Below are 16,536 nucleotides of genomic sequence, written 5' to 3' on the forward strand. Positions count from 1 at the left end.
GCTGTGTTCATCCAGCCCTGCACCTTGCTACAGGATGCCTACAGTTTTGCTGTGTCTAGTGCATATGGAACAAATCAAATTGGCCAAAGGTTAGTATCTGTGCTGGTTCTCATACTATCTACTGCAAGCCCAGTACGTAAGCTAGCTATGCCCTTCAAAGTTCAAGCTCAGTCAGCGATGGTACACCAAAGTTTCCCACTCAGAGTCCATTATGTGTCCTTGCTATCTTCAATACTTCCTCCAAATAGTGTTTAACAACGGAAGAGTTTATTAGGTAAGAAAGTGCAGTCAGTAAAGTGCAGGCTTAATCACGTTCCAATAAAAAAAGACCCATTAGGTGATCTAATTAAAACATGGAAATTCTAAAAGGATCACACAGAATATTACTGAGAAAATGTTTCCACTGGCTGGGAAATCTAGAACATGGAGTTTGGGTGCTAGGATAAGGGGCAATCATTTTGGTCTGAGATGAGGTCTTCACCACATGAAATTTTTGACTTCTCTATCCAGAGAGCTATGAGTGCTCAAGAAAGAGGTTTGGGTACTAAAAGATTCAAGAATCTGGGATAATGTGACAATGTGGATCTGAGGTAGAAGATCTTGTTGAATGGCGGAGACGGCTCAAAGGGCAAATCAGCCCTGTTAATTTCTATGTTTTTTGCTCTTACATAGAAAATAGAACTCTACAGTACAGGAACTGACCCTTTGGCCCAAGATGTTGTGTCAAACATGATGCCAAATTAAACTGATCCCTCCTGTCAGCCCTTGGTCCAGATCCCTCCATTCCTTGCAAATTCATACGCTTATCTAAAAGTCTCTTAGATGCCCCTATTGTATCTACCTTCACCATCACCGTTGGCAATGTGTTCCAGACTCCTACCACTCTCTACGTAAAACATTTTCCCCTCACATCTCCTTTGAACTTTCCCCCTCTCACCTTAAATAGTTTTAGACATTTTAACTCTGGGAAAAACATTCAGACCAGCATACCTATCTATAAATCTCATAATTTTATAGACTTCTATCAAATCTCCCTTCAGCCTCTGCCACTCCAGAAAACAACCTGAGTTTTTCTAGCCTCTTGTTATAGCTAATACCCTCTAATCAAGGCAGCATGCTGGTAAACCTCTTCAGCACCCCCTCCAAAGCCTTCACAACCTTCCTGTAATGTGGCAACCATAACTGAATGCAGTACTCTAAGAGTGGCCCAACCAAAGTCTTATAAAGCTGCAACATGATGTCCTGACTCTTATACTCAATTCCTCAACCAAAACAGGCAAGCATGCCATATGCCTTCCCAAAATGAGTTGTTCTACTCAAGGACTTCCCAGAAATCCTCCCACTTTAGGGACCATAGTTCTCCCTCCTCTGTTATTAAGGATGACCTCAACCGTATCTCCCCCATTTCCCACACTTCTGCCCTCAAACCCTATCCCCCCAACAACAACAAGAATGGAGTTTCCTTAGTCCTCACATACCACTCCTACAACCTTCAAATACAATGCATCATCCTCTGACATTTTCGCCATCTGCAATCAGACCCCACCACCAAAAAGATATCTCCCTCCCCACCCCTGTCCATTTTCCGCAGGGACCATTCACTCTGTAACTCCCTCATCAGCTCCACAATCCCCACCAACCTCTCCACCACAACTGCAATCGCCCCTACACCTCTCCTCTCACCTCCGTCCAAGACCCCAAACAATCCTTCCAATTCCGACAGAGATTCACATACATTTCATCTAACCTCATCTACAGTATCTGTTGCTCCCGATGTGGTCTCCTCTATATCCAAGAGATCAAACGCTGACTCAGGGACCGGTTCGCAGAGCACTTGCGCTCTGCATGCACCAACCAACCTGACCTTCCAGTTGCCATCCACTTTAACTATACCTCCTTCTCTCCAGGTGACATGTCCATCCTTGGCCTCCTCTACTGTCAGAGTGGGGGCAAACGTAAACTGGAGGAACAACACCTGATATTTTGCCTTGGGAGTTTACAGCCCGATAGCATGAATATTGACTTCACCAACTTCAAAATCTCTCCACCCCCGACTTGTCCGTCTTCCAACTCACCTATCCACTTCACCCTTCCCACTGACCAACCACAATAACCCCCTATCTGCATCCACCAATCACCATCCCACCCACCCTCACCCCAGCCCCATCCCCCTCCCTCTAATTATGTCTGGGCTTCCCTCCCCTCCCCAGTGCTGATGAAAGGCTTTGACCCGAAACATTGACTTTCCTGCTCCTTGGATGTTGTCTAACCCGCTATGCTCCACATTTATTGACTCTAGGTTCCAGTATCTGCAGTCCTTACTGTCTCCATGCCATATGCTTTCTTTACTATCCTATCTACTTGCATGGCTGGAAGATGTAGGAGCCTGAGTCTATTCCACGTTCAATGAGATCATGGCTAATCTGATAACACAACTCCACTTCCCTGCCTTTTCCACGTAACTCTTGATTTCTTCAATGATATAAAAATTATTTATCTTAGCCTTGAATATACTCAATACCTAGCTTACAGCTCTCTGCAGTAAAGACTTCCACAGATTCGTAACCCTGTGATTGAAGACATTCCACCTCAACTCTGTCTTAAACCCCGTCTTCTGAGATTATCCTCTGGTCCTAGACTCTTCCACAAAAAGAGCCACCATTCCACATCTACCCTATGAAACTTGTATATTTCAGTGAGGTTGTCTCACATTCTTCTATATTCCAAAGAGTACAGGTCCAACCTATTCAACCTGTCCTCATAAGACAGTCCCTCCTTACCTGGTATTAACCAAGTGATCCTTCTCTAGACTTCCAATGCCAGTATATCTTTCCTAGATGAGGAGCCCAAAACATTTCAATGTATTCCAGCTGTGGTCTGTGGTCTGACCAGTGCCTTGTAAAAATTTCACAAGACTTCTCTACTTTTATACTCCATTCCATTTGAATTAAAGGCCAACAACACTTATGCTTTCCCTATTACCTGCTGAACTTACATGCTGGTTTTTTTTGTGATTCATGGATGACCAGGCCCCATATTCTTTTTCCCAAAGTACTTAAGTTCACATTTCCCTATATTATATTCCATCTGCCAAGTTTGCCCACCGACTTAACCTGTCTATATCCCTTTGCAGACTTATTGTTTTGTCCTCACCATTTGTCTTCCCACCCATTTTTGTTTCATCAACAAACTTAGTTATAATTGATTCACTTTCCTTATCCAATTCATTATATCGACTGTAAATAATTGTGACCCAGTACTGATCCCTAATGGATCTCCACTAGTTACAGGTTGACATCCTGAAAATGCACACACACCCACCCCGCACACTTCCTTATCCCAACTCTCTGTCTCCTATTAGTTAGCCAATCTTCTAAGCGTTCTGAAAGACCTCCAGCACCGTGGGTCTCTTATCTTCTTAAAATCTCTTTTTGATTCTACAGTTTAGCATTCTGTGTTCTGCTGAGAAAACCTCAAATATTCAGACCTCTCATTGCTGGAGACTAATCGTTAATGTACCCATTTCAGTTTTCTAATCTCCTTTATCACAGGATCTGTGTCGTTCAATCTAAGAATTTTACTAATAGGTGTATAGTTCCATTTGCTGTGTTCATTTCCTAAAATGACTTGTTGAACTGCTATGCATTTATACATCGAATAATCAGTAACATTTTCACACTACCATTGCTACGACCAGTGAACAGCTAAGAAACAGGAATAAAGGAGAAGGCTTGATTGTATTTTCCTCACTGGTTAAGTTGTTTCATTATGGGTGGAGAGTTAATTTACCAATTTGTCTATTTTTGTTGCAATGGAAAGAAATCTAATTTGATGATAAACAACAAAGTTTTGGAAGTGTTATTGGGAAAGGGAGATGATGATCCCCACCTTGTGGTGAATGTTGATATTACTTAAGCAAGCTGTTTTAATGTGCTCCATTATGTGAAAGTACAGGCCAGCTTTAAATGATTTAGAGTCTGAACCAAATTCAAACCTATATCAATTTAAATACTCCTGAGACATTCCTAATATTTTATTCATTTTTGTGAACAGCTTACTGAATTTCTTTTTTGATTCTAAGTTTAATTAAAACCTTAGAATGATTGTAGAGATATAGCATATTGGTGCGTTGGACATGTAATTCTGTTATAATGAGGCTCTTATCTTCGGCATGAGAAGTTAGATAGTTCAATATTACGATGAAAAAATAATGATTGAAGTGTTATACTTGTTACATTGTGCTTGGTCTTGGAACAGTGCCAGGCCAGGACCATCTCCAATAAGAGGCAATTTAACCATCATCTCTTGACATTCAACGGTATCACCATCACTGAATCCCCCATTACCAACATACAGGGGGCTGACCAGAAACCAAACTGGACTCATCACATAAGTGCAGCGGTTATAAGAGTAGGTCTCAATGTAGGAATCCTATAGTGAGTAACTCACCCCCTGACTCCTATAGACTGTCAGCCTTCTAGACACAAGTCAGGAGTGTGGTGGAATACTTCCCACTTTCCTGGATCAGTGCCGCTCCAGCAACATGCAGGAAACTTGACACCATCCGAGACAAAGAAGCTCACTTGTGGGCACCATGACCTCAAATATCTAGTCCCTTTACCACCAATGGTAAAAAGCAATAGTGTACATTTTCTACAAGGTCCACTGCAGAAATTCACCAAACCCACGACCGCCAATATCTTGAAGGACAAGGATGGCAGATACTTGGGAACACCATAATCTGCAAGTTCCCCTTGAATCCACTCGTTATCCAAACTTCAACATATACTGCTGTTCCTTCAGTACCACCTAGTCAAAATCCTGGAACTCCTCCTCTCACGGCATTATGTGAGTGCCTACACCAAATGGACTGTAGCAGTCAAGAAGGCAGCTCACCATTACCTTCTCACTGTCAACTAGGAACAGGCAATAAATGCCTGCCCAGTCTGTCAATCCACATCCTGCGAGTGAACAGATTTTTTATAAAATTAAATTTAATCATAAATAGACAGATGTGTTTTTCCAGAACACAGGAAATCCAGCAGTAAAAGGGAGGTTGGAACTGCTGGCTCAAGATGGTAGGAACATTGGGCCAGTAGGAACAGAAGTGCTTTCAGCCTCTCCTCTGTTGGTCAGTGCCTTTATGTCCTCCCTGATGCAATTAATAACATTAACTCCCAAATCCTGATACCTCCTGCTATCCTTCCTAATGATCTTGTCTCTAATCTCCATGCTATTAGGTCCAGATCTGTCACTTCATCTCTCCTAATTTCTGTTGCCTTGCCCAAAATCAACAAAGGGGATTAAATGCTTTAATTTTTACAGGGTAAGTGCTGAGAAAGTAATAGATCTTACTCCTCATTTCAAAGAAGAAGGAACTCCGGTTGTGATTTGGAAGAGTACAGTTTGTAAGTTTGCAATTTCAAGATTTCTCTTGCTCGACTTCGGAACATTTTTTTTAAGTTCTGCATGAAAATAGTTGATAAATTGTCTAATCTGAGATCTCTTAACTATGCAAAGTCAATATGTTTAAAATGACTCGATATAAAAATAAGTATGTCTCTTTCAAGAAGCAATTAATTTACAGCAGTTTTATACAGTGATGCTCAGGCCTACCTCAAAAATAAAAAGGAATATTTTATCCCGCAAACAAATTTAAGAACTAGCAGTAGGGGTAGGCAATTCAGCCCCTCAGGCCTGCTCCATCATTTGATACAATCTTGGCTGACCTCATCTCAGCCTGAACTCCACACTTCTGCCCGTTGTTTATAACCGTTCTATCCATTACTAATTAAAAGTCTCAATTTACTCAATGCCCAGCATCCATCACATTATCGGTTAATGAATTCCCACGGATTCACAATCCTCTGAGAGAAGTACTTTCTCCTCATCTGTTTTAAATCTGCTATTCATTATCCTAGAACTATGATGTCTAGTTCTAGAATGTCAATCCCCTTTAGCATCTTATATACTTCAATTAGATCTCCTCTCCTTCTAAAATCTAGAGCTTATAGGCCTGAAGTGTTCAATCTGTCTTCATAAGACAAAGTCTCATGTTTGGAATCAATCTAGTGAACTTCATCTAAACTGTCTACAGTACAACTGCATCCTTCCTCAACTAAGGGGATCAAAATTTTTCGCAATTCTCCAGGTACGGTTTCACAAATGCCTTATTGCCACAGCACTTCCTTATTTTCATACTCTATTCCTTCAGCAATAAATGCCAAAATTCAATGTGCCTTCCTTATTACCCGCTGCACTCACATACTAGTTTTCAGTGATTCAAAAACAAGGCCACCCAGATCCCCCTGCACTGAAGCACTCTGAAGTTTCTATCTATGTAGATAATAAGTTGCTTTTCTATTCCTCCAACCAAAATGGATAACCTCACACTTATCCATGTTAAACTTGATATTAAAAAAATTAACAGTTGAAGGAATTTTAAAAATTTGCTTCAAAAATTAAATCTATTGCCGAACTGCAACTGCATGCTAAATCTTATAAAGAAGTGATTGCATTTATTTGATTTTTTAAATTTTCACGTTCTTGCTTCTTTTTCCTGCTACTATATGAGCAGTTTCTGAAAGTAAAGCATTTGTTTTGCTGGGGATGGCATTGAATGAGGAAACACGCACTAACAAAGTCCTTGTCTTAGACACAATGTACACAGGACTGGATGACTTTAACTGGATAATTGATAAGGTATGTGTAGGTAAAGGAGCAGACAAATTAGTTTTCTATTTACATAAATTTGCAGAAGGGGCTTTCCCACGCAAATGAATTGTTTGTTTTATTCTTTCATTGGATGTCAATATCACTGGCAAGGCCTATCCCTAATTGCTTTTAAAAAATTGGTGTTCAGCCACCTTCTTGAATTGCAACTTTTCTGGAAGGATTTGATACAACGGAATGGTTTGCCAGGCCATTTTTGAGGGCAGCTATGAATCAACTACATTGTCGTGTCTGAAGTCACTTGTAGGCCAGGCTAGTCCAGGACATCGGATTTCTTTCATTGAAAGTTATTAGTGAGCTAGAAGGGCGTTTACAACAGATAGTCACATCAGATAGTTACATCATCATTAATCCTGAGATTAGCTTTTTATTTGATTTATTAATTAATTACATTTCAATTTGTTCCATTGCTGTGGAAGGATTTGAAATTGCATCTCTGGATCATTAGTCTAGGCCTTTGGGTTATTAGTCCACTAACATTAGCACTATGTTTAATCATTTGTAATAGTGAATTAGTTTGTCAATATATGTTTTGGCTCTCTTAAATGAGGCCACATCTAAGAATCAAACACCATTTACAATTCATTTACGAGATCTATTGTAGTTTTGCTCTGTTGTGCAGCTATTTTCCCTGGAGCATCAGAGACTGAGGGGTGACCTTATTGAAGTTTCTAAAATCAATAGGGGCAATATAGGGTAAATAGGCAAGGTCTTTTCCCCAGGGTGGGTGAGTCTGAAAATAGAGGGCATACGTTTAAAGTGAGAAGGGAAGGATATAAAAGTGACCTAAGGGGCAACTTTTTCACGCAGAGGGTGTATAGAATGAGCTGCCAGAGGAAGTGATGGAGGCTTATACGATTACAACATTCAAAAGGCACCTGGATGTGTATGTGAATAGGTAGGGTTTGGAGGTATATGGGCCAAATGCTGGCAATTGGGACTAGATTTATGTAGGATATCTGGTCAGCATGGATGAGTCAGACTAAAGGGTCTGTTTTCGTGCTGTATATCTGTATAACTCTGTGACACGACTGCCAGCATCCATTTCCTTATTACGGTGCTGATGCAAATTAAATGTTCTTATATTCTGTCTGACCAGAAAATTTGATTCTAAGAAGTTTTTTTCTAAATTTAGCGTTCTATTACATTTGGAGGATGTCCATTAACATAGTAGTAATGTTAGTAGTTGGACAAATGATCTGAACACATGATTTCAAATCCCATATGGTGGATGCAGGTACAGTTACAACTTTTAAAAGACATTTGGATAAGTTCATGAATAGGAAAGGTTTGGAGGAATATGGGCCAAGCACAGGCAGGTGAGACTAGTTTAGTTTGGGATGATGGTCGGTATGGACTGGTTGGACCGAAGAGTCTGTTTCCATGCTTTGTAACTCTATGACTCTATGACCCACAATGGCATTTGGAGATCTTAAATTCAATTAAGGAATACCTGGAATAAAAACACATACACTTGTTGCAAAAACCCACTTGACTCATTAATAAATTTTCAGGAAGAAAATCTGCCTTGTTTTTGTTTGCTGATATGTGACTCCAGACTAACAGCAATTTAGTTAATTCTTAACTGCCTTCTAAACTGGCTTAGCAAGCCTCAAAATTGTATTCAAAACAGTGAGTATAAGCCATCACCTTGTCAGGGGGACTTAGTCATGGGCAATAAATCCTTGTCTTATCAATCACATCCACATTCTTTAATCTTTAATTTCTTTAAAAATTATTTAAACATTTGAAATGAAGGTATACACAATTAGATGAAGCACTGTAAGGGCACATCATGTACTTTGAATTGGGACTTCAGTATTGTTTTTAGAGTTGTTTAGTAGCACTACTATTGATCGAGCTGGTTGAGTCCTTAAGGACTGATCTGCTAAACTGGGTGTATGGCAGATAACAGTCAAGAAGAAGGAAAAATCTACTTGACCTGGTCCTCATCAATCTACCTATCTGATGTACCTGTCCACATCTTATATCATAGAACCATTCAACCCCTGCAGTACGGAAGGAGGCCATTTACTCCATCGGATCCACACTGAACCTCCAAAGAGCATCCCGCCCAGACCCAAACCCCTTTCCTATCACTGTAACCCCGTATTTCCCATGGCTAATACACCTAGCTTACACATCCCTGAACACTATAGACAATTTCAGCAAGGCCAATTGACCTAACTTGCACATCTTTGGACTGTGGAAGGAAACAAGGGCACCCGGATGAAACCCACATGGACCGAGGAAAATGTGCCAACTCCACACAGAAAGTCATAGAGTCCTACAGCATGGAAACAGACCCTTTGGTCCAACTTATCCATGCAGAGCAGATATCCTACAATGATCTAGTCCCATTTGCCAGCATTTGGCCCATATCCCTCTAAACCCTTCCAATTCGTGTATTCATCCAGATGCCTTTTAAATGTTGTAATTGTACCAGGCTCCATCACTTTGTCTGGCAGCTTGTTCCATACACACACCACCAGCTGTGTGGAAAAGTTGCCCCTCAGATCTCTTTTAAATCTTTCCCCTGTCACTTAAAATCTATACCTTCTGATTTTAGACTCTCCTACCCTGGGACAAAAACCTCGGCTATTCAACCCCTCATGATTTTATAAACCTCTTTAAGGTCACCCCTCAGTTCTGATGCTTCAGCACTTCAGCCTATTCAGGATTTTCCTTTAGCTCAAACCCTCCAAATCTGGCAACAGACTTGTAAATCTCTTCTGCACCCTTTCAAGTTTAACAACATCCTCCTATGGAAGGGAGACCAGAATTGCACTCTGTATTCTAAAAGTGGCCTCGCCAATGCCCTGTACAGCAGCAACAAGACATCCCAACTCCTATACTGGAAGTGAACCCTGGTCGCTGGCACTGTGAGGCAGCAGTGCTAAATACTGAGCCACCTATATATCAGTAATGGCAGGAGTAACACGCAGAGATCTTGTAGAGACAAAGTCCTGTCTTTATATTGAGGCTACCCTCCTTTGTATTGTCTGATATTATCACTTCACTAAATGGGATAGATAACAAATCTAGCAGTTCAAAAGTGGACATCCACAAGGCAAAATTGGTCATCAGCTGCATAAGAAAGTATTCAACCAAATTCAGTCATTTCAAGGCCTGTATTTTACCATTTACATCAAGCCAGGTGATCAACAGTGGTTGAATGAAGAGTGCAGGAGCAGGCTTATATAAAAATGAGGTGTCACTCTGGTGAGGCTACAAGATTTAAATACTTGCTTACCAACATAAGAAGCAACATGCGATACACAGAGCTAAGCGATCCCATGACTAACAGATTAGATCTAAGGCCTGCTACAGCAAGTCCTGATGAACAATTAAACAACTAACAGAAGGAGGAGGCTCCACAAATATCCCCATCCTCAAAATGGGATTCCCAGAACATTAGTGCAAAAGGCAAGGTTCAAGCATCTGCATCAATCTTCAGTCAGAAGTGCCGAGTGGATGAACAATCTCAGCCTTCTTCTGAAGTCCCAAGCATCATAGATGCCAGTCTTCAAACAATTCTATTCACTTCACCTCACATCGAGAAACAGTTAAAACTGATACTAATGGATCCTGACAACAATCCAGCAATAATGCTGTGCTCCAGAATTAGTCATGCCTCAGCCAAGCTGTTCCAACACAACAACACTGGCATCTTCCAGGCAATGTAGAACATTGCACAAGTATGTCCTGTCTACAAAAGGATAAGTTCAACCCAGCCAATTACAGCACCATCAGCAAAACGATGGGAGAAGTCATCAACTGCTAACAAGTGACGACTACTCCACAATAATCTGTTCATTAATGCTCAGTTTGAGTTCTACCAGGGTCACTCAACTCTTAATCCAATTAAAACGTTGGTCCAAATATTGTCAAAACAGCCGAACTCCAGGCGACTCCAGGTGAAAGGGACTGTCCTCAACAGCAAGGCAACATTTAACCGAGTGTTCAAGGAATCTTGTAAAACTGGTCAATGGGAATTGGGGCAGGGAGTGAACGCTTGATGTTGCAACCATATCCAACAAAAACAAAGATGGTTTATGATAAATAATTGCTTGGCAACTCAAAACTTAAACATTACTAAAGAGGGACGTGAATTGAAGCTTTTCATCTTGCATTCATCAGGATTGGGACACAAGAAGGGGAACACCAGCATGAGAAGAGTGTGCTGATTGATTGGACCATGCTTGTAGATGCAACAGAATCTATTAACTATCAATTTTAGCCAGCTACTTAACCTCAGACCAGGCATCTGTACTCTAATAGATCAGGGTGTTGCTATAGGAAGTGCATAAGGAATCAGCAGTCTCCATAAATCTTTTTCAATGAAGAAGTTGCAATCAGTGCAAAAACTCCTTTTGCCTGCATTGAGTAGGACCCTATGTATGAATATATTTAGCTTGTAGCACATGCAAATGAAATGCACTGTAAGCCCAATTGGTAATCTTAAATTGGTTTCTGGTGTAATTCTTACACAGTGTGGATTATTCAGTAAATGTTGTCTTGTAGTAGAAGCATATCTAGTGCTGGATTTTATTTCCTGAGTTTTGCAAGTACAGGTTGATTGATCACAGCTGATCTGCTGCCTATGTGACTGGGAGAGCAGAGTCGGAGCATTCAACAGATCCATGGCCAACTGAGTTTTATTTAACAGCTTCAGTTTTCAGGCCATCTTAGGGTACATGTTGCTCCATTTCTTTCTATACATGGCCAGCCAGCATCGGTTCATTATGCAAACCTAGTTAATAATGAGGGCATCAAATAGGCATTAGGTTGTTCCTTTGCATATTCAAAGGATTGGACACCTGTTTCAGGCATGAGATGTGGATGTCTAACTTGATGCATATGCGAATGTGATGGGTAATGAATTTCTGTCTCGAAATGCGCAAGCACACATCAAGCATGTGTAAAACAGGCACTGCAAAGCAACCTTCTTGGCCTGGATGCTTTGTCAATGTTTTATTTTTCCTTGACTGCAAGTCAGTTTTGCTTATTGCATCTGCACATAGCTCCTAATCAGAAAGTACTCTTAGTATTGACTACAACCTGCACAAACTCAGTGAAAAAGGACTATAACTTGACTACTTTTAAGATACTTTTTAATTCTCACTCTGGACTTTTCAAGCTCTGTATTCCCATGCTAGTCTAATTTTTTTAACATTTCAGTTATGTAGCAACACATAAAGTATCTGTACCTAGGTACCCTGTGCCTAAGATGGCACCAAGAGGTGACATTACAAACTTTTCACTGCACTCCTTCAAGTGCGTGTGACAATAAAGGCTATTCTATTCAAATCTCATTATACAGGCCCATTGCCTAAAGGTGCTCAGAGTAACAGCATTACCGCCATCTTGGATATTTGTCACGAAAGTCTTTCCCAATGTTCTCAGGATTGGTTTGCTAATTCTTTTGTGTATTTTCCAACCATTTAAGAGATGTCAATAAAAGAGTGCTTGTAGCCTTTATTAACATCCTTATGCATGTTTCTTTAGTTGCAATATTTCAAGTGTTGCTGGCCTGGAGGATTTTTTCTTTAAATGATAGGCATAAAACTTTAAACTAGAAAGTAGAGGGGGAAGGGAATGGTGAAACTTGCCCTGGTGGGAAACAAAGCAGCAGGTTAACATCTGTAGTAGTGGATACAACTATGTGGAAAAATATAAAAGAAATGACAGGGAAGGAAAATTCAGTAGAGGTTCTTAAAGTCTCCAGCACAGGCACAGATAGGACAGAGTGTTTGGAAAAGGCTAGCAATCAAACACTGGAAAAACAAATGAAAATGAGAAGAGGGAGGGTTAATACAGGACTGAAGGCGTTATATCTGAATGCACACAGTATAAGGAATAAGGTAAATGAGCTTGTGGCACGGATCAAAACTGGCAGGTATGATGTGGTGGGCATCACGGTGTCATGGCTGCAAGGGGATCAGGATTGGGAACTGGATATCCAAGGATATACATCCTATCGAAAAGATAGTCAGGTGGGCCGAGGGGGTGGGGTTGCCTTGTGAGTGAGAAATGAAATTAAATCAATAGAAAGAAACGAAGTAGGGTCAGATGGTGTAGAATCTGTGTGGGTAGAATTGATGAACCGCAAAGGTAAAAAAACCATAGTCGGGGGTGTGTACAGGCCTCCAATCAGTAGTCAGGAGCTAAGTCACAGTGATCATGGGGAATTTCGATATGCAGGTGGACAGGGAAATTCAGGTCAGTAATGGATTGCAAGAAAAGGAGTTTGTGGAATGTCTACGAGATGGCTTTTTGGAGCAGCTCGTGGTGGAGCCCACAAGGGAACAGGCAATACTAGATTTGGTATTGTGCAATGAGGCAGACTTGATAAGGGAGCTTAAGCTGAAAGAACCCTTAGGAGGCAGTGATTATAAGATGATAGAATTTACTCGGCAGTTTGAGAGGGAGAAGATAGAATCTGAGGAAATGGTATTACAGCTGAATAAAGGTGACTACAGAGGTATGAGGGAGGAGCTGGGCAGAATTGACTGGAAGTGGAGCCCAGCAGAAAAGACAGTGGAACAGCAATGGCAGGAGTTTCTGGGAGTAATTCAGGAGACACAGCAAAAATTCATCCCTAGGATAAAGAAGCATGGTACAGGGACGATGAGGCAACCATGGCTGACTAAGGAAGTCAGGGATAGCATAAAAGCAAAAGAGAAAGCATATAATGTGATGAAGGGCAGTGGGAAACCAGAGGATTGGGAAGCTTACAAAGACCAATCAGAGGGCAACAAAAAAAGAAATAAGGAGGGAGAAGATTAAATATGAGGGTAAGCTAGCCAGTAATATAAATGAAGACTGTAAGAGTTTCTTTAGGTAGAAAAAGGGCAAAAGAGCGGCAAAAGTGGACATTGGACCACTGGAAAATGATGGTGGAGAGACGGTAGTGGGGAATGAGGAAATGGCTGAGGAACTGAATAATTACTTTGTGTCAAGCTTCACGGTGGAAGACATGAGTAATCTCCCAAAAATTCAAGAGAGTCAGGGGCAGAGCTGAGTATGGTGGCCATCACCAAGGAATAGGTGCTAGTAAAACTGATTGGCCTGAAGGTGGAAAAATCACCTGGACCAGATGGACTACACCCCAGAGTTCTAAAGGAGATAGCTGAAGAGATAGTGGAAATGTTAGTGGTGATCTTTCAGGAATCACTAGAGTCAGGGAGGGTCCTAGAGGACTGGAAAATGGCTAACATGACACCCCTGTTTAAGAAGGGAGTAAGGCAAAAGACAGAAAATTACAGGCTGATTAGCCTAACCTCAGTCATGGGTAAGATTTTGGAGTCCATTGTAAAGGAGGAGATTTCTGAATATTTGGAAGTGTATGGTAAAGTAGGGCAAAGTCAGCATGGTTTCATCAAGGGGAGGTCATGCCTGACAACTCTGCCAGAATTCTTTGAGGAAGTAATGAGCAGGGTAGACCAAAGAGAGCCAATGGATGTTATCCACCTGGACTTCAAGAAGGCCTTTGATAAGGTGCCACACAGGAGGCTACTGAGTAAGATAAGAGCCCACGGTGTTAGAGGCAAGGTGCTAGCATGGATAGAAGATTGATGTCTGGCAGAAAGCAGAGAGTGGGGTTAAAAGGGTCTTTCTCAGGATGGCAGCCGGGACAAGTGGAGTTCTGCAAGGGTCAGTGATGGGACCGCAACTTTTCACTTTATACATTAATGATCTAGATGAAGGAACTGTGGGCATTCTGGCTAAGTTTGCAGATGATACAAAGATAGGTGGAGGGACAGGTGATATTGAGGAGGTGACGAGGCTGCAGAAGGATTTGGACAGGTTAGGGGAGTGGGCAAAGAAGTGGCAGATGGAGTACACATGGGAAAGTGTGAGGTCGTGCACTTTGGTAAGAAGAATAAAAGCATGGACTATTTTCTAAGTGGGGAGAAAATTCAGAAGTCTGAAGTGCAGAGAGACTTGGGAATTCCAGTCCAGAATTCTCTCAAGGTAAACTTGCAGGTTGAGTCAGTAGCCAGGAAGGCAAATGCAATGTTGGCATTTATTTTGAGAGGACTTGAATATAAAAGCAGGAATGTACTGCTGAGGCTTTATAAGGCTCTGGTCAGGCCACATTTGAAGTTTTGTGTGCAGTTTTGGGCCCCGTATCTCAGGAAGGATGTACTGGCCCTGGAGCGGGTTCAGAGGAGGTTCACAAGAATGGTCCCAGGAATGGAAAGGTTAACATATGAGGATTCTGGGACTATACTCATTGGATTTTAGACGGATGAGGGGGGATCTAATTGAAATTTTCAGAATACTGAATGGCCTGGACAAAGTGGATGTTGGGAAGATGCTTCCATTAGCAGTGGAGACTAGGACCCAAGGACACAGCCTTAGAGTAAAGGGAAGACCTTTTAGAACAGAGATAAGGAGAAACTACTTCAGCCAGAGAGTGGTGAATCTCTGGTGAATTCGCTGCCACAGAAGGCTGTGGAGGCCAGGTCATTGAGTACATTTAAGACTGAGATAGATAGATTCTTGATTATCAAGGGGATCAAGGGTTACGGGGAGAAAGCAGGAGAATGGGGTTGAGGAACTTATCAGCCATGATTGAATGGCGGAGCAGATTCGATGGGCCGAATGGCTTAATTTCTGCTCCTATGTCTTATAGTCTTATGGTCTTAAAACAACATTGGGTCCCAACCCCAAAAATCAACTTTCCTGTTCCCCTGATGCTGCCTGACCTGCTGTGTTCCTCCAGTTCCATACTGTGTTAACAACATTGCAGCAGCCTTTTCCAACCATTCAATGAGCAGCATCTTCTTATCCTACAACTCCCTCTCACCCTGTGCATATTTTCTGCTAGCTCTGCTCTTGGTTAAAAGCTGTTCATCTTTCGTATAAATAGCCTGATTCCTCTATGGGAATTCAAACTTATTCTAAGTAGCCTCTTATCTTCTATATTTCAGGCTGTCGAGTGGAGAGGAGAAGAATTCTGGAACGAGATGGAGATTTTTGCTTTGATTTTGCCTTTGCGACCAAGGGGTATTTAAAGCTGGCATTACCTGAGTTCATGAACCCATGACAGGAATGAAATAGACTTTTCAGATGCACAGAACTCTAATAATCTTTGTGTACTTCAAATCAAACAAGAACTTGAGTATTGAGTACATGTGCTTCACATGGTAACACAATAAAACAGCAGCTAAATATAAATCTTCACTATTTTGTCGTTTCATATGTATGATAGTTGATCTGGAAAGGTCACAGGTGGTCATTGTAAAGAACTTGAGTGACTTTCTCTCTGTTTTTTCTCAGTAAGTGCTGAGAAGTGTTTATTAATCCATCTAATTTGCTAATTATTTAAAATCTATGGAAACAAAGAGACTACTGAAGAGTAAGAAATCTTGCCAACTTTAGAGATGGAGGAAGGAATTAGTTTTCTTTTGGTTCACTGGATATGGAGACCCCATCAACCTCCGGATCCAACGCATCATCCTCCGACACTTCCGCCATCTGCAAACTGACCCCACTACCAAAATCATTTTTCCCTCCCCAGATTTATCTGCTTTCCGGAGGGACCACTCTCTCCGTGACTCCCTTGTCCGCTCCACACTCCCCTCCAGCCCCACCACCCCCCGGCACTTTTCCCTGCAACCGGAGCAAGTGCTACACCTGCCCCTATACCTTCCCCCTAAACCCCATCCCAGGCCCTAAGAAGACCTTCCACATCAAACAGATGTTCACCTGCACATCTGCTAATGTGGTATACTGTATCCACTCTTCCCGTTGTGGCCTCCTCTACATCAGGGAAACCAGGCAGGGCTTGGAGAC

The 16,536-nt window shown here is 41.6% G+C and overlaps 1 protein-coding gene across 1 annotated transcript in view; it reads left to right on the top strand.

The window, feature by feature from the left end:
• Positions 1-15,755, top strand: part of LOC125487625 (ufm1-specific protease 2-like) — a 40,323-nt gene extending 24,568 nt beyond the window's left edge. Inside the window, exons 6-8 of the mRNA XM_048619526.1 lie at positions 5,326-5,399; positions 6,575-6,702; positions 15,672-15,755. Coding sequence (XP_048475483.1) covers positions 5,326-5,399; positions 6,575-6,702; positions 15,672-15,755 — 286 coding nt within the window. The remainder of the gene's footprint in view (positions 1-5,325; positions 5,400-6,574; positions 6,703-15,671) is intronic.
• The last annotated feature ends 781 nt before the right edge of the window (positions 15,756-16,536 follow it).

Source organism: Rhincodon typus, chromosome 3 (genome assembly GCF_021869965.1).
Source record: "Rhincodon typus isolate 14 chromosome 3, sRhiTyp1.1, whole genome shotgun sequence".
NCBI classification, from domain to species: domain Eukaryota; kingdom Metazoa; phylum Chordata; class Chondrichthyes; order Orectolobiformes; family Rhincodontidae; genus Rhincodon; species Rhincodon typus.